The sequence below is a fragment of the Microcaecilia unicolor genome, chromosome 2, assembly GCF_901765095.1.
Source record: "Microcaecilia unicolor chromosome 2, aMicUni1.1, whole genome shotgun sequence".
Lineage (NCBI taxonomy): Eukaryota > Metazoa > Chordata > Amphibia > Gymnophiona > Siphonopidae > Microcaecilia > Microcaecilia unicolor.
In genome coordinates, this window is record NC_044032.1 from 397754323 (window position 1) to 397773319 (window position 18997).

The 18997-nt window shown below is 42.4% G+C and overlaps 1 protein-coding gene across 3 annotated transcripts in view; it reads left to right on the top strand.

Annotated features, from left to right (window-relative positions):
* Positions 1-18997, top strand: part of AFF1 (AF4/FMR2 family member 1) — a 430143-nt gene that overhangs the window by 287161 nt on the left and 123985 nt on the right. For all 3 annotated transcript variants that reach the window (XM_030190611.1, XM_030190612.1, XM_030190613.1), the window contains exons 6-7: positions 3500-3536; positions 4462-4504. In XM_030190611.1, the coding sequence (XP_030046471.1) occupies positions 3500-3536; positions 4462-4504 (80 nt within the window). The remainder of the gene's footprint in view (positions 1-3499; positions 3537-4461; positions 4505-18997) is intronic.

Here is an 18997-nt window from a genome sequence, read left to right on the forward strand (position 1 = left end):
TTAATTAATTTCGTGATCTTTGTCTTTTCCTGATGAAATGCAAGCTGTTGTGCAGGGGCGTAGCCAGATCTCACAGAGGGAGGGGGCCAGAGCCTGAGGTTGGGGGCACATTTTGAGTGCCGCCCCGCCCCCCACCCCCCCTCCCACTGCCATGCCTCGCCGCCTTGTCCACCCCCACAGCCTCGCCCTACCGCCTTGCCTCGTCCCACCCCACCCCCTCACAACCAAATACCTTTGCTGGCGGGGGTCCCACCCCTCGCCAGCTGAAGCCTTCAGCGCTGTCTCCGGCGCAACTGCGTTTGCTGCCTGCCCCCCTGCTCTTCTTTCTTCTTGCTCTTCCTGTGCACAGGAGGAGCAAGAAAAAAGAAGAGCAGGAGGCAGGCAGCAAACGCGGCTGCGCCAGAGACCGCGCTGAAGAAGGCTTCGGCTGGTGGGGGTTGGGGACCCCCGCCAGCCAAACCAGGGGCCCGGGTGAAATTTGCAGGGGCCCTGGCCCCCTGTAGCTACGCCCCTGCTGTCTTGTCTCTGCTGCATAGCAGGCCAATCTGTGCTTAACATGGTACCTTAAATCAAGTGTGTGTAACACGTAGGGGTGGACTGACCATTGAAACAATACAGCAGTGCCCAAGGACCCACAACAGTAGGGAGCCCACTTTCCCCTAGCTTCCATGTAATTTCATCGCTTTTGATGTGGTTAGGGGCCCAAGGGCCCAGATCACTGTCAGTCCACCCCTGATAACATGTTAACCTCCTCTGGACAGTGTGTGCTGCTAGCCATTGCGGGTACTCAAGGATGTTTGCTATTCCCAGTCATGTTTTTGTTGCTGTAGTTGAAATAAGAGGGGAAAATGTAGAGTGTCCCAACAGTTAAGAGGGTAACTTTACAAAGCATTTTCCTAGGTAAGAAGGTGTCTGATGTGCCTAAATTAGGGGCTTGTAAAATTGCCCCCCCCCCCCCAATATGTTTACTCAAACTAAGGGGCCCTTTTACTAAAGCGTGCTGAAATCTGAGCTTTAATGCATTCTAACATGGGATTTTCCTTCATGCTAAACTCAGTTTTAACATTTCACAATTTAAGGCTTTCTTTTTTTTTAATAATTTTTTTCTGGTCACGTGCTAATGTTCACATTAGCATAAGTACATAAGTAATGCCACACTGGGAAAAGACCAAGGGTCCATTGAGCCCAGCATCCTGTCCACGATAGCGGCCAATCCAAGCCAAGGGCACCTGGCAAGTGTCCCAAACGTACAAATATTCTATACATGTTATTCCTGGAATTGTGGATTTTTCCCAAGTCCATTTAGTAGTGGTTTATGGACTTGTCCTTTAGGAAACTGTCTAACCCCTTTTTAAACTCTGCCAAGCTAACCGCCTTCACCACGTTCTCCGGCAACGAATTCCAGAGTTTAATTATGCTTTGGGAGAAGAAAACTTTTCTCAGATTTGTTTTAAATTTACTGCACTGTAGTTTCATCGCATGCCACCTAGTCCTAGTATTTTTGGAAAGCGTGAATAGACGCTTCACATCCACCTGTTCCACTCCACTCATTATTTTATATACCTCTATCATGTCTCCCCTCAGCTGGCTCTTCTCCAAACTGAAAAGCTCTAGCCTCCTTAGTCTTTCTTCATAGGGAAGTCGTCCCATCCCCACTATCATTTTAGTCGCCCTTCGCTGCACCTCTTCCAATTCTACTATATCTTTCTTGAGATGCGGCGACCAGAATTGAACACAATACTCAAGGTGCGGTCGTACCATGGAGCACGCGTTAACTGTGAAAAGTTACACAGGAGCACTTGCTGCCTCATATTTAGGAGACATTGTGCGCTCCTGTGTTAACTCTGCTTTAGTTAGGGGCCAGATTTTATAAATGGCACCAAAAGAATTGGTGCCGAAAACGCATCCCACCCCCCCTCACAGTTAGAGATATTCTATACACCTTGACTAAAGCTAGGCACGTTTTATAGAATACGCGTAGCAGCCATCCCATGACAAAAATTTAGATGCAGGCATTTATGCAAACTAAAACCTGGTGTAAATGCCCACGTCTTATTCAGCATGGATCGGGCATATTGTGAACTAGTGCACATAATTTTCAGGAACACCCATGAGCTGCCCATGCCCCTCCCATGACCACGCTGCCTTTTGTAATCCGTGCATTAGAATTCATGTGGACCACTTTACAGAATACGCTTAGAAAGTTGCGTGCTTAAAATTCTAATTAGTGCCAGTTTGTGACAATAATTGCTTGTTATTGACCACTTATTGGCACTGCTTAGATTGTTAAACAGTTAAGTTGCACGCACAAATCGGATATGTGTGCAGATTTGCGTGCGCAACTTTTAGACATCGTTTATAGAATCTGGGGGTTAGCGTGCGGCGATCCAAATACACCAACTGATTAATGCTCCCGCACCTTTCTCCGCCCATAGGTTGCCTCCTCTAAAAGATTTTTTTTTTAGATATGGTTAGTGCACAGTAGCTCATTTTCCCATGTGTTACGGGCCTAAAACTGTTTAGAAAAAGGACCCCTTAAGCAAAAGACATTCTGGAAGTGGGATTGGTGAAGGGTTAATATTTGCATGCATACTTTATGGATATATATGTAAAATAAGCCAGGACATTCGTGCAGACTGAATAACGGGTGTAAATATCTGTGTTTACTTTCTGTGAGGTAATTTTCAAAGTGAAAGTATTGGCATGTGTCTCCTTTACAAGTTTCCTCTAAATTTGCTATACTACCGAATTAGTAAACTTTCTGAGCAATTTACAGTGAGCCCTTTTTACTAAGCGGCAGGAAGCCCAATACGGTCTTACCGCTCGCTAAACAGGAAGTACCACCGGGCTACCGCAGCAACCTTGCGGTACTTCCCACCCCTAGTGTATTTTTGTATCGCCGGAGTGTACCTGACGGTAATCGGGTAGTGCCGCACGCTGCCCACTTACCGCTGGGTTAGCGCAGGAGACCTTACTGCCACCTCGGTGGGTGACAGTAAGGGCTCCCCCCCCCCTGAAAAGAGAGACTTCCCTTTTACCTGATGTGGTTAAAGGGGGCCTCGGTGTGTGTGAAAAACATGGGCCAAGGCCAGCGTAGGTCCCCTTTTGCTGCTGCTTGGTAAAAGGGGCCCAATGTGTACTAAAATAAAATAGAAAATAAAAAAATTACAATATCGCCAAGAAGTAGACATGTTTGTTGCAGAAAATTATTATTATTATTTATTGCATTTGTATCCCACATTCCCTCACCTATTTGCAGGCTCAGTGTGGCTTACATAGAAAATGCATCGACCCTTAACTTAAGCACATATTCAGTGCATAAAATTAAGTGCCTTGTTTATAAAATTACCCTCCAAATGTATAAAATGAGGGAGATACAAAGGGAATGTCACCACTTCTGATTTAAACAAGCAAAGAATGCCTGTACTTGAACTTATACGAGTATTTAGGTTTCCATTGCAGCTGAAATCTGTATATATATTTTTTTGATTCTTTTTAGGATTCCCAGCACATTTCATCTGTTACCCAAAACCAGAGTAAGTTACAGTTTGGTTTGTGAGAGATGCATGAATCCTAATTAGTTCCCTTTGTCACCATTTCTTTGTCTTAAATGTAATAAAATAAACTGCACATTGGGCATGTATTGTGTAAACTTCTCTCTTTCCTTTTTTCTTGGCATATTTAGCAAAAAGCAGTTTAAATTTGGTATCTGAATTTTCCAGCATACCAAACTGGTGGTCTTTTACTAAAGCTTTGCTTGAGTTATCTGCAGCAGGGCCCATAGGAATAAAATGGGCCCTGCTGCAGATAACACAAACTAAGCTTTAGTAAAAGACCCCTTCTGTTTCTTAGCCATATTGCTTTCTTGGGTTTTACTGCTTGTTCTTTGGTCTGTCTGTTTTGGTTTATTGCTCTGATATTTTCCTATTTTTAGCTTGGTTTATGTTAGGAGGGTTTGGTAATACGTAGATTTTTACTATACTATCGCTGAAATTTTGTCTCTGTCTTCTTTCTGTATTCAGTGATGTGGTAATGCCTTACAACAGAGGGGCACCTTCCAGGGCTATGAAAGGTCTAGTTTTCAGAAGGTCCATAATAAATCTTCATTGAATGTATTTGCATTATGTCTGTCTGATGATCAGATTAATTGAGAACCAGAGCTGTCTGAGGCCCTCAAAGACCAAGGCTCGGCTTCTCTGTTTTGTAGTCTGCAGTGAGGTCCTGGTGATCCTCAGCATAGCGGCAACCCCTCAGTTCACTGAGGTCTCCAGTAGGGGGTGTAAATGAATTTTTTTTTTTTTGGGGGGGGGGGGGGGTGTTAAATCTGAGTGTTAAAAGGGTATCTTGGTGACTATACTATCTGCTAAGTTGCAGAAAAAAATACAAAACATTTTAACACTTAACCTCTCTTAAGAAGCAAAGTCCAACCTCCTCTCCTCTCTTTTTATTTTTTATGTACAGAGCAGTGTGACACAACTTCAAAGAGTTTGTCTAGTTCTCAGGGGTAAGTAACTGGGTATGTTTTTAGATGAGCTATTTGAATGGGCTTTTTGTTGTGAGGAAAAGAAGGAAGAAATGTGGATGTCAAAGTTGGAGTTAGCTGGCTTTTAACTACAGGTGCCTTTATCATTTATGAGTTGCTTGCTTAATTGTCATTCTTTTGTCTCAGCTTGCAATCAAGTGAATATAAACGTAGTAGTGGGTAACTTCATTGGTAGCAGGCTTAGAGGCTTGATATAAAAGCAGTGAGTTAGAACTGTGTGCTGATAATTAATAATTTCTTAAGGCAGTCACTGAATAAAACAAATGAAATGCAAAGTACCATGGCATTAAAAACAAAAACAAATGCTGAGGAAAGGAAGCAGACACTGCTGCAGTGTGCCACTGGGCATCTTCCCTCCCCCCCCCCTTTCTTGTCAGTGAATGAGCCAGTCCTGGTTCAATTTACCTAGTTCATGTAGTGACAAGAAGGGAGAAAGGAGATACTTCCATGTAATGCAGAAAACTGCATGTTACCACAGTTGTGTACAGAGTTTGTTTTCTATGTGTGTGTATATATATATATATATATATATATATAACGTTCTTAGACCACTACTTGGTGGGGGGGGGGGGGGGGGGTAGAGGAAGGAAAGTAAAGAGAGATGGAAAATATCTAATTATTTCAAACTAGAAAGGCTATAACATGAGAGAAAATCCCCATCAAACTTCAAAGCTCGAATCTCAAATAGTTTGAGTGGACTCGTTTCAAGATCTTCAAGTCTATAAAGGCATGCAACTGCTTTGGATCATAATCGACATTTCTCTGCTCATATTGTTTAATACTACAGTAATTTGCATGCTGTTAATTTTATTGCATTAGAAGTTTAAAAAAATGTGCATTAGGAAACTGTACACTGAAACACAATGCACAATTGGAACACACACCTTATTACATCATCTTGAAGGTGTTCTAAACTTAAAGCTCTTTTTTAAAAATTTCATCTCTGAGTGCTGATTTTTGTTGTCAGCCTTAGAAGTGAACCAAAAGTTTATTTACTTCTGCAGAAATAAATGGAAATATATATATATATATTAATCTGAAGACTTTGGCTTCTCAAGTTAAGGTCCCTTAATAAGGGGATCCTCAGGTAGCAGGGCCCCAGTAGACCCTGAGCCAGAGAGATTTGTGACCGAGGACCAGCAAGTCAGAACAGGGCCAATGCTAGAGTTTCTGGCACCACCTGCAAACTATCAATGCCCTCCCTCCCCGGTCGAGCATTTCCTTTCTCTCTTATCTCTCCCCCTTCTACCCTGCCCCTTTTTCAGCCGAGTGCCTTAAAAGGTGGAGATCAAAAGTTTTTTTTTAAAAATTTTTCTTACTTGTTTGACAGATATTTAATTTATTTGAAAACTTCCCATATATAGATATAAATATCATGAAATAAAATGAATATCACTAAAACTGCTTTAAAAATTATTGTAGCTGGTAAAAACAGCACTAATAAATAGTCTGTATTTTGTGCTCATTTGTCTACACTGTTCTATACAATACAATAATACTTGGTCAGATTTCACTGAGTATATCCTGTTTACTGATGGGTTCATTGTAACTGCTGTAATCTGCCTTGAGAAGGAATATACTTGTGAAATTCAATTAAAATTAAACTCTCCTTTAATTAGGACACATGGAATCACATGTTCACCTCATCTCTTTTGTACAAATGGGTTATTCTGTTATGGGCATGTTTCAGGGACAAGTGATTTTCATAAATCAAAATAATAAAAATAAATATTTTCTTTCATGCAGATCTCTCATTTGTTTAAACATAACTAAATGGGCTATAAGCCCCAAAATTCAGTCCATTGGTTTCTTATATTTTGTCCTTGAGATGAGTGGGACTTATACTGTGCCAAAACCTGCCTGCCGCCCCTCCTGCACACTACAACCCTCCCCCACCCCCTCAGTTGCCACTGCCGCCCCCTCCTGTATACTACTCCCCCCCCCCCCAGCGCCACAGTTGCCTCCACCCTCCCACACACTAAAGCCCTCCCCGGTCCTACCTTGAAGGGTTTAGGTGCTTCTTTAGGGGCAAGAAAGAATCCCACTCTTTCCGGCCCACTGTCGCCATTGTGCCCAGCGCTACTCATGCTTTCAAAATGGCTGCCGAGACTTCCCACGGCAGTCTTGTGAGACTGCTGCTGAAAGCCTCGGCAGTCATTTTTAAAACATGGCGGTGGTGCAGAAGAGCAGAGCAGAGACATAGTGACAGCGGGCAGGAAAGAGTGGGATTCTTTCCTGCAGCCGCAGAGGCCACTACACCATCAGGGCGGGGCCCTGAAAAGTAGGACTTGGGAGGGCTGTAGTGTGTGGCGGCAGCGGCCAGTGGAGCGCAATGGGTAAGCAAAGCATTGGCAGTTTCTGGTGCCCCTCTGCTGTGCATACCCTGCTTACCGCGTTCCGCCAGCCCTGTTTTTCTTTTTTTCCCCAAATACTACTAGCAATAATGTTGAGCACCATACATCCCAGGAGTAGAAGAATGGGTTATTTTCTACTGAATCAGAGTTTGGTGGGTTTTTAACTCAGAATATTTATGCCTGTCTTGGAAGTGTTCCAAACCCTGTGGAAAGCTATTGTAGGTAATGGTACTCTTTTGTGTGTAGAAAATTGTGTGTTCTACACCAACTTCAGCATTTTCAGGCAAAAGCTCAAAACTCAGGTGCTGTACTTAACAGCGCCAAAGAAATAGCACTGGAACAGCACAGAACAACAAATGATTAATGCTCAGTGCTAATGAGATATAAATATAAGCACGCTCATAGCGTTGAGCATTAGGGAGTTCAGTGGGAGGAAAGTGTCTGTTACATGCACTCAAGAGTTGAGTGTTAAGCACAGCTCTTAAGCACATGCCCAGAAAGCTTTTCCCCCATTCTCTATCTAGAAAAAAAAAAACCACCCCCACAAATACCAAAGGCCCTGGTGGTCCGATCGACCCTAAACCCTCACCCCTGCAAATACCAAAGGCCCTGATGGTCCATTGGACCCCAGACCCCCCACCCCTGTAAATAGATAAAATCCTGGTGGTCCAGACCCACCTCCCTGAGGACTACCCCGGTGGCCTAGCAATGGTCTCCCAATCCCCTCATACCTTTAGAATAAGGAGGAGGAAAGGAGTCCTACTCCCTCCTGCTGGGTGTGTCATAAAAATGGCAGTGCCCTGCCTGGTGTATCCTGGGATCCACTGGGCAGGACCTAACTGCCATATAAGAGACCCCCGCCCAGTGCATTCCAGGATGCATAGGGTAGGGTGCTGCCATTTTGATGATGTGCCCAGCAGGAGGGAGTAGGACTCCTTCACTCCATCTTGACGCCCCTCCTCCTCCTTCAAAAGGTATGTGGAGGTTGGGGGGCCACTGGTGTAGTCCTTGGGAGGGGCAGCCCTGGCCAGGGGTCCCACTGAACCACCAGGGGTTTATCTGTTTTTATTTTTTGAGATGAAAGTTCCAGGTGCAAGTTTAAACTGACCAAAACAACAAAGCTAATGGGTTTGGTTTTTAGTTTTTGAATAGGGACATTTTTGAGTCATTACATTTGTGTCCTATTTGATTTAATTATGGTCTAGTTTAAACAGTGATCTTTCTGAGCTCAGTGGTTGCAATGTCTTTTGAAATCACCACACTTATCTCAAGGTCTAGCACCTTTCTTGGTGTTAGATGTTGGGGGGAGGGGTGTGATTAAAGAAAGCAGTGTGGTGATTAGAGCTAAGCATAAGGAATCCAGAGCTCCTTTGTCAAAAGTCCCAATTTTCTCTGTGTATATGCACTATTGTACAGAAGACAGATAATAGTCTTTTATATCTAGCACTAGGCAACATTGTTTTCTAGTTGCTCCTTTATATTTACATCCAAACATTTAATTTCAAGGTCAGTTTTCAGAGCCACTTGCCCTTTTTGGAACAGCTAAAAGTATGTTCAGGTTTTAGATGTAAGGAAGCATTCTAGGGGCGTGGATGTCACATGGAGGCATATTTTCAAAGCACTTTGGGAGGCTAAGTTCCATAGGTTTCTATGGAACTTTGGGAGGCTAAGTGCTTTGAAAATGAGCTTGATAGTAACATAGTAGATGACGGCACGGTCCATCCAGTCTGCCCAACAAGATAAACTCATATGTGCTGCTTTATGTGTATACCTGACTTTGATTTGTATCTGCCATTTTCAGGGCACAGACTGTAGAAGTTTGCCCTGCCTCCCCCTACTGGCTCTGCCACCCAAACTCCGCTAAGCTTCTGAGGATCCATTCCTTCAAAACAGGATTCCTTTATGTTTATCCCACGCATTTTTTAATTCCGTTACCGTTTTCATCTCCACCACCTCCCGCGGGAGGGCATTCCAAGTATCCACCACTCTCTCCGTGAAAAAATACTTCCTGACATTTTTCTTGAGTCTGCCCCCCTTCAATCTCATTTCATGTCCTACCGCCTTCTCATCTACGGAAAAGGTTCGTTTGCGGATTAATACCTTTCAAATATTTGAACTTCTGTATCATATCACCCCTGTTTATCATTTCCTCCAGGGTATACATGTTCAGGTCAGCAAGTCTCTCCTCATACATCTTGTAACGTAAATCCCATACCATTCTCATAGCTTTTCTTTGCACCGCTTCAATTCTTTTTACATCCTTAGCAAGATACAGCCTCCAAAACTGAACACAGTACTCCAGGTGGGGCCTCACCAACGACTTATACAGGGGCATCAACACCTTTCTTCTGCTGGTCACACCTCTCTCTATACAGCCTAGCAACCTTCTACTTATGGCCACCGCCTTGTCACACTGTTTCGTCGCCTTCAGATCCTCAGATACTATCACCCCAAGATCCCTCTCCCCGTCGGTACCTATCAGACTCTCCCCACCTAACACATACGTCTCCAGTGGATTTCTACTCCCTAAGTGCATCACTTTGCATTTCTTCGCATTGAATTTTAATTGCCAAACCTTAGACCATTCTTCTAGCTTCCGCAGATCCTTTTTCATGTTTTCCACTCCCTCCCAGGTGTCCACTCTGTTACAAATGTTAGTATCATCCGCAAAAAGGCAAACTTTACCTTCTAACCCTTCGTCAATGTCACTCACAAATATATTGAACAGAATCGGCCCCAGCACCGATTGAGGCACTCCACTGCTCACCTTTCCCTCATCCGATCAAATTCCATTTACCACCACCCTCTGTTGTCTGTCAGTCAACCAGTTCCTAATCCAGTTCACCATGTTGGGTCCTATCTTCAGCCTGTCTAGTTTATTCAAGAGCCTCCTGTGGGGAACCATGTCAAAAGCTTTGCTGAAATCTAAGTAGATTATGTCTATAGCACATCCATGATTCAATTCTCCGGTCACCCAGTCAAAGAATTCAATGAGATTCGTTTGGCACGATTTACCTTTGGTAAAACCATGTTCTCTCGGATCTTGCAACTTAGTGGCTTCCAGGAAATTCACTATCCTTTCCTTCAGCATCGCTTCCATTACTTTTCCAATAACCGAAGTGAGGCTTACCAGCCTTTAGTTTCCAGCTTCTTCCCTATCACCACTTTTGTGAAGAGGGACCACATCCGCCGTTCTCCACTCCCAAGGAACCTCTCCCGTCTCCAAGGATTTATTAAATCTTTAAGAGGACCCGCCAGAATCTCTCTGAGCTCCCTCAATATCAGGGAAAGTAAAGGGCACATGCATTTTTGGGATGTGCATTTGGATAGTATTGTATTTTATTATGCCACTTATATTCTGCCATTATCCAACAGAATGCGAAGCAGATAACAAAAAGAGCATCTTCACATTAGGAGGAATTTACAATTCTTGATGTACAAATAGAAAGATAAATATAAACAGCTGTTCACTACCATAAACTCTTCTACACTACTGTCATTGTCTAGAGAATCAGTAGGTTTTAAGTGCCTTGTGAAAAGAGATGTAAGAAGGGATTTTCCAAATGTGAACTGAGATATCTTTCCAAATCTTAGTACTCTGATAAATAAATGAACTTTCCCAGACAGAACAATACTTTAAAAAAATTAGTTCATGCTAAATCAATTAAAGCATGTTAACCTGCAAATTAATGCATGTTAAGACGCTTAGAGCTTGTGAAAAAAAATGTTCATATGTATGTTTAAAAAATTTAATTTAAACAAATAGATGGGGCATGTCAAGATGGTGGCTGCAATTTGACCGAGTGTGGCTCGGCTTTTACTGCTCAAGGAAGCACATTTCTGTGAAAGGCCTGATGGATTATCATTTGGCCAGAGTTGAGGCACAGGCATTAGTTCTTATGGGCACCGTCGCTTGAGGCCGTTCGCAACATGGGAAACACAGATGACTTCATTGGGGTATGATGTTATCTTAGGCCTAGGTTTGCGAGACCCTCCACTGTAGCCCTAAGCGCCAAGATCCCTCTATGAAGATTGTCGAGATTAGAGGGCCAGCTGCAAGTGTGGAAGTACTAAGAGTGGTGCAGTGTGTCTAGTATGTCTAGTACTAAAGAACTTTTAGGTGATTTGAAGAGCAAAATGGGAAGGTGTCTGAGGAGGGGGAGATGGCCCAAGGCCAGGAATTGTGACAGGAATCTTCTCCTTTGTGTAAATCAGGTACTGTCACTGACACCCTATGTGGGAATTTAAATTTTCCTTTGATATTTCAAGTTAGATTTACAGTGGGCACCTTGGATGTATTGTGGGAGGCTATTGTGGCCTGCCAACATCTTTATTCCACACCTGAATTGTTTGACCCAGCAAATGCAGGGTGTTCAATCCAAAGTGGAGGCCCAGGCATTGGAATTACAACAGGCCTCTTTTAGATTAGGCAACTGCATACTACACTGATCTGGAAAATGTCGTAAAAAGTGGAAATCTTGGATTGTTGACGTTTCCCCTTTCTTCAATGATTCTCCAAGGGAAATGTTCCATAAATATTTGACTGAGCTTCTTGCAATTCCCTATGTGTCTCCAAAAGAAGATCTTCAGTCTTAATCACCGGGAGCAGACAATTTAGACTTTGAGGCTGGTGATATTACAACAATGCTGGAGACATTGATAGCTGATACTATAACACCAGCTACTTTATTAGTACAATTTGCATAAGTAGCAGATCGCGAATGATTTATGAAAATGTACTTTCGGAATCATTAAAAGATATTCCATAATTTATGAATCTCTATATTTCCAGATATTTCTAAGGAAATAGAAAAGGCAGAAGCAATTTTTTAAATGCATCCCAGTGTGCTTTTTTTCTGAAATTCCCTTTTATATAAGAAATCTTTATCTATTACCATTGTGAGACAACATTATAAGGTCTTGAGAGGGGCTATAGGATGTCCAATAGATTGCAATAGATTTGAGGGGGTTGTTTTAGCTAGAAGAAGGATATTTGGATATAGGATATTGCTCTCTATTTGGAGGAGTCCTGAGCTGCTAGGGATGAGTAAGTGGTGGAAGAAGATATTTTTTGTAACGGATAAAGAATTTCTATCAGTGAGTGTGAAGACGGAGCGGATGGGGGAGGTGTGGGAGCCACTAGTGGGGAAAGACAAGTAATTTGGGAAAACTGGAGAGAATTGGAGGCTGGGTTGGTGGAGTTTGAAGTTTGTTTGAACTGGTGTGGGGGGGGGGGGGGGTGGATGGGGTCCATATGTTTAAGCACTTTATTGGGGGTATGTGAATATGTTGGACTTCTTGTGTTCAAACTTGAATAAAGACATTAGGTACAAGTAAACAAGAGAGATTATAGGTGGAGTTCAGAGTCATCTTAAACAAATAAAACCTTTCTTTCCAAGGGAAATATTCTACAGATTGGTACAATCACTGGTGCTAAGTCACCTAGACTACTGCAATGCAATCTGCGCTAGATGCAAAGAACAAATTAAGAGGAAACTTCAAACTGCCCAAAACACCGCAGCCAGACTCATATTTGGAAAAACGAAATATGAAAGCACTAAACCCCTAAGTGAAAAACTACATTGGCTCATAAAGAATGAATTGCATTCAAAATCTGCACCCTGGTCCACAAAATTATCCACGGCGAGACTCCGACCTACATGGCAGACCTAGTAGATCTACCAACCAGAAACTCAAAAAGTTCAGCACGCACGTACCTAAACCTCCACTACCCAAGCTGCAAAGGACTAAAATACAAATCAACATACTCAACCAGCTTCTCCTATATAAGCACACAACTATGGCATGCATTACCAAACGTCTTGAAATCAATGCATGACATAACAATCTTTTGGAAAGTATTAAAGACCAATTTATTCAAGAAAGCATACCAAAACGATCCAACCTAAATACCCGAATCATGCAACACAACAAAACTTTTACCAAACTAGGACACTTAATTGCTCCTTTTAACCACTTAATTCATTCTGTAACTCATGTACTTTAAATCAACTACCACTCTGTATTTCTTATACTGGAATTGGCGCTCGCCATCACGGTACTATGTAAGCAACATTGAGCCTGCAAATAGGTGGGAAAACGTGGGATACAAATGCAACAAATATCTGAACAGGTGGGCAATTGCCCAGTGTGTTGGCATGTACAGCACCAATGTTCCTCTTCAGAGGGCAGTTTGCACATACATCGTGCCAATATGAAGCCTCTGTGCAGCCACCCTGGCAGACTGGTTACATCAACGGTGGGGAACCCCACCCTACCTTGTTGTGGCTCATCCTGGCAGCAACCTTGTCATCTGTTTGGCAGTACTTGGACTAACAATAGGCTTGGTAGAATTAATTATAGGTGGGACAACTTTAAGTAAAATTGCAAGGATTGAAACCACTTAAGAGTCTGTATAAGAGAGATATCCAGTAGGCTAGGCAGTATCCTAAGGCCATCTCTGAAAGTTTGTGCTACCTTTATGTCTATACTCGTATTTAAAATTTTTAGGTCTGCATATTCAGTGGTTCTGTTAAAACAGGGTCCCTGAACATCAGGCTTGAAGAGAAGCAAATAAATCATCTGCTTCTCTTTGTAGTGGATGTGTATTTAGATATTGATCTCAGATAAAGTGCTGTGGTTGCTGTGTTTGTTCACTTCAAAGGTATTAATTAAAAATAAAAGGAAAAAAGGAAAGTACAGTGATACCTTTTTTTAATTAGGCTAAATTAACACATTTTTTGCTAGCTTTCAAAGGCAGAACCTTCTTCAGGTCAGGTATGAGCAAAAGATGACGACATCAAAGTATGTATGTGTGTATATATATATATATATATATATATATATATATATATATATATAACATGAAAAGCATTCTAGTGACAGTTTTGAGGGAAAGATGGGGTAGTGGGAGGAGCGGGAAACAGAGGGAGAGGTCATTGTGTAATCTGAAGGTGACAAAGCAGTATAATTTTATGGTTTATAATGTGATAGGAAACCTAGATCCTGTCAAGTGGGTGTCAAAATGTTTCATCATTTTAACTTCAAAGATCTTACATTCCTGAATTGTTTTAAAGTTACCTTGTATTTGACCATGTCATTGGTGCAGTGCCCAGATTCTAAAAAATGTTCACCCACAGAGGTGTCATTGATCCTCAGGATAATTAGATGTAGTTCACTCCAGGGGACTGTTTAATCTGATTTGAGTAAAGCTACAAGAAATGGGTTGGTGAGACAGAATCCAATCTGTAAAAGAGAAGCAGGGAATACATAGAAGGGGCTAACACAAGACAAAATGTTTCCCCCTGTGTTGGATCCTAGGCATTTCAGTTGTATTGAATTCACTAAGGGCTTCTTTTACAAAGCCACACAACCCATTCTTGGTGCAGCAAATGAGAGGAAGCCTATTCACAATTCATGTGGGCTTCCTCTCATTTGCCGTGCGGGAATTGCTAGAGTGGCTTTGTAAAAGAAGCCCGTAGAGACCTAAAATGCTATACTAGGCTATAAAAACCCTAATTCTGGCTGTATGGCATAAAGCAGTGTTGAGAAGTGTGCTTATCAATGACAATGGGTTTTAAGAATCACTGAAAAATATTTCCCCTTATTTTGGGTTTCTTTTATTTTGTGGTTTTACATGTATTTAGTGAACACTCTGTGCCTCTGAACATGCATGTTGCACTTTACATACATAAGTAGTGCCATACTGGGAAAGACCAAAGGTCCATCTAGCCCAGCATCCTGTCACCGACAGTGGCCAATCCAGGTCAAGGGCACCTGGCACGCTCCCCAAACGTAAAAACATTCCAGACAAGTTATACCTAAAAATGCGGAATTTTTCCAAGTCCATTTAATAGCGGTCTATGGACTTGGCCTTTAGGAATCTATCTAACCCCTTTTTAAACTCCGTCAAGCTAACCGCCCGTACCACGTTCTCCGGCAACGAATTCCAGAGTCTAATTACACGTTGGGTGAAGAAAAATTTTCTCCGATTCGTTTTAAATTTACCACACTGTAGCTTCAACTCATGCCCTCTAGTCCTAGTATTTTTGGATAGCGTGAACAGTCGCTTCACATCCACCCGATCCATTCCACTCATTATTTTATACACTTCTATCATATCTCCCCTCAGCCGTCTCTTCTCCAAGCTGAAAAGCCCTAGCCTTCTCAGCCTCTCTTCATAGGAAAGTCGTCCCATCCCCACTATCATTTTCGTCGCCCTTCGCTGTACCTTTTCCAATTCTACTATATCTTTTTTGAGATACGGAGACCAGTACTGAACACAATACTCCAGGTGCGGTCGCACCATGGAGCGATACAACGGCATTATAACATCCACACACCTTTGAAAGTCAAGATTACTTACACAGTACCTTCTTCTTCAGAAGCCTAGTGGCTGGAAACAAGCAGCATTTATGCCAGCTGGAGGTTGACATCCCAGTAAATGTGTGCTAAAGTGGGCCTTTTACAAAGGAGTGCTAGCGTTTTTAGTGCACACTAAAAAAAATAAGCCTGTAGAGACACCCATTCCTGTGGGCATCTCTAGCATTTAGTGTGCTCTAAAAATGCTACTGCGCCTTTGTAAAAGACTCCCTAAATTTGTGGTACTCTACTGTGCATAGCATGCACTCACATATTCAAGTATATACAGGTTTTTCCAGCTAGCTTTTATTCTTGAGTACGACTGTTTAAGTTACAATCTTACTGGCCAATGCTCAAAACCAAATGCCGGTGCTAGAGCTGATTAGCATTGGACAAGCACTGGTGTAAATCTGTGCACAGTGCTCAGAGGGTTGTACCTCGGGAAACAACTTACGCACCAAAGATTAGCGCAAATAGTATTTAAATATAGTCAAACGGATGTTAATGAGATCATTTCCTGTTCCCTTCACAATGCTCTGAAAACAGCTGGCATTAGGGTGTTTGAAGAGAGAATTTCCCATGATTTTCTCTTTAAAAATCTGTTAGTTTTGATTGGATTTGGAAGCGTAAGGAAAGCCCCTGGAAGCATCTAAGCTCTAGGAGTGAGAAACACACATGTGCGAGTCCAAGCAAAGATAAAAATGAAAGCATGCATTGGCACTTGTTTTCTGCTCTAATATATAAGCCTTCAGTGCAAACTTTTTGTTTTTTAAAGGCTTATATTTAAAGGTGTAGAGGAACATCACCAATGTGTGCTTCACTTCTGGGTTTGCCTGCCACATGTAGGATATATACCCAGAGCCACACTTACTACAAAACTAAGAACAAGCGTTGCCATACTGGGACGGACTGAAAGTCCATCAAGCCCAGAATCCTGTTTCCAGCAATGCCAATCCAGGTCCAAGTATTAGGCAAGATCCCAAAACAGTAAAACGGGCCATGTTCCTTCCCTTACTTTCAGTCTCACAGTATGCATATTATTTGCATGCAATTAGTGTTGAGCATCGGGGAGCTATTTTTCTGAACTGTTCTGCACTATTCCCGGGTGCCGTTCACTATAGCACCGGAGTTCTGAGCATCGACCCATTTGCTTTTTTCTGAGCTTAGCTGCACTGATGCAGTAACTGCTATTGTATCAAAAAAGCAACATGTACCACTGTGAACTCTGTCCCCCGGATTCTATAAAGGTTGTCCAAATTTGGGCACAGATCCCAGATCAACACCCATAATTAGTTAATTGGCTCCAATTTAATTATTGGAGCTAACAAGCATTTAATTGGCACTAATTGATTTGGGCACCAATCTGGCTATGTGGTATTCTGTATCAGTGGGTGCCTAAATTGTATTGCATGCAAAAGAAGGGGTATGGGCAGGTCAGGATATTCACAAAAGCTTCTTAAGGTAGGCCAAGGAGGGCGTGCGGGTGGTCGAGTGGCTCGAGTGCGGGAGTGGCGGGTAGGGGGAGAGTTTCAGTTTCAGCTGAAACCACACTGGCATTTTTGGTTGAAAACTGATTTCAGTGCTGAAACTGAAATTTGGTTGGCCTCTACAGGACAATGTGGTGATACAGCTAGAGGAAGTCATATACAAAAGATCTGGAACAGCAGTGGCTATAGAACAATGCCTAAGCCTTTTAGAATTTGTGGACCGGATCACTAAATGCCTTTAGAGAATTACAGCATCAGCTGCTAAAGAAGCGGAAATAACTCCAGACTCCGTTCCTTTTATCTTGCTGCACCATATGCCTGGAATAGACTTCCTGAGCCGGTACGTCAAGCTCCATCTCTGGCCGTTTTAAAATCTAAGCTAAAAACCCACCTTTTTGATGCTGCTTTTAACTCCTAACCCTTATTCACTTGTTCAGAACCCTTATTTTATCATCCTCACCTTAATATTCCCTTATCTCTTGTTTGTCCTGTTTGTCTGTCCTAATTAGATTGTAAGCTCTGTCGAGCAGGGACTGTCTCTTCATGTTCAGGTGTACAGCGCTGCGTGCATCTAGTAGCGCTTTAGAAGTGTTAAGTAGTAGTAGTTGCCAAGTTGTTTAGTCTCTGACTTGGTGGGCTTGGAGAAAATTTAAGGACAGGATCTTTAATTGAAAGAAAATAACTGGGTATGTATCCTACATATGTGAGTTTACTTGCCTGGGGAGCTCCTGTATTAGAATTTGCAGCTCAATTACTGATCTCAAGAAGGGAGAAAAGTGTACATGAATGTGGTGGAAATAAGAATCGTGGGAAATTCTTCAGTAGCTGTCCAGCAAAGGATTGCACAAAAGGAAGTTTGCATATAACCCATTTTATAACACTGTATTTAGGAGAAAAAAAAATGGAAGGGGAAAGGAATCCCTAGATGAGGGCCCCCAAGGGTTGTCAGATGGGCAGAGAGAAGCTTCATCTCTTTATAAAGTTCTCCTGTAGTAGAAAAGATGAATTCACAAGTAGACTAGCTGAGCAGTTAACTGCACTAAAGTGGCATAAAGGTTAAAACCACACCAATCCAGTGTGATTGTGAGAGCACCTTATTGTTTGGGAAGAATAACATTTTAAGACTTATTCAAGTACTGATGGTAAGACCTTTTAGATGTCATAAAAAAAAAACAAAGAAAAAAAAGTAATCTTAAGGAAAGTTCTGTACTTCACATTTTTAAGGTAAATTCAGCATTTCACTTAATTAGGCGGTGGTATTGCTTACCTTATGCTTGGAGCCCAAGGGCTTTGTTAGAGGAATATTTACACTGCATTTTAAGATGTGTAATTTGGGAGAGGTCAAAATCTTTCTGGAAATCAGGACAGTTGTGTTTGAGAAAAACAAGGGTAAGCTAGCCTCTACGTTGAATATTGCCAGATAGATTTTCACAGAATAGCATTTTCAAGGCTTGCAAGGGACATGACTTTTCAGCCGCAAGTTATAAAAGCAAGCTTTTCTATTTGCTCAGGCTTTCTCAATTAAAAAAAAAAGTGTTTAATCTATGCTGGAGTTGTACATTTGATTGCGCCTGTGTACGAGAGTTAGTAAGCAATGTGGTGTGAGCACAGACATGTCATGATTTTGTTTGTATGTGTATGTTTTTTGTAACCCACTTAGATGTATAATAGGCAGGCTATAATTATAGCAAATAAATAAGAGCTCACTTTACAAAAACTGAGCTGGTGTTGCAGATACAAAAAGTGGGTACATCTCTGGCAGAAAATAGTAAGTCTGACACTTGAAAACAGGAGAGTAACCACAGGTGGGCTCGGGCCCACCCAGCCCATAACAGTGAACTCCATAGGTGCCCAGAATATAAAGCTTGGAGAGGTGGCTTTATCAATTTGCTGCTGCTTCACTGGTATTGCTCCCACCCCCAGCCAGCATGCTACAAGTTTTGTTCCCTCCTTCGCTTACTAGCACTGCTGGGCTGTATTTTTTATTCTACAGCAAAGTCATGCAGGACCAGGACTCTTTGCACGCAGCAGCCGCTTCCTACAGGCCATCCTCGCCTCCTCCGAAAGAGGAAGTGTTATCTGAGAATGTGGGGCCGGTCCGAAGGAAGCAGCCGCAGCATGCAGAATGTCCTGGTCCTGCGCAGCTTTGTTGTAGAATTAAAACCACAGCCCACCAGTGATGGCAAACGAGGAAGGGAACAAAACCTGCAGCATGCCGGTGGGTTGCTTGTGGGGGAGAGTGTCGGGTAGAT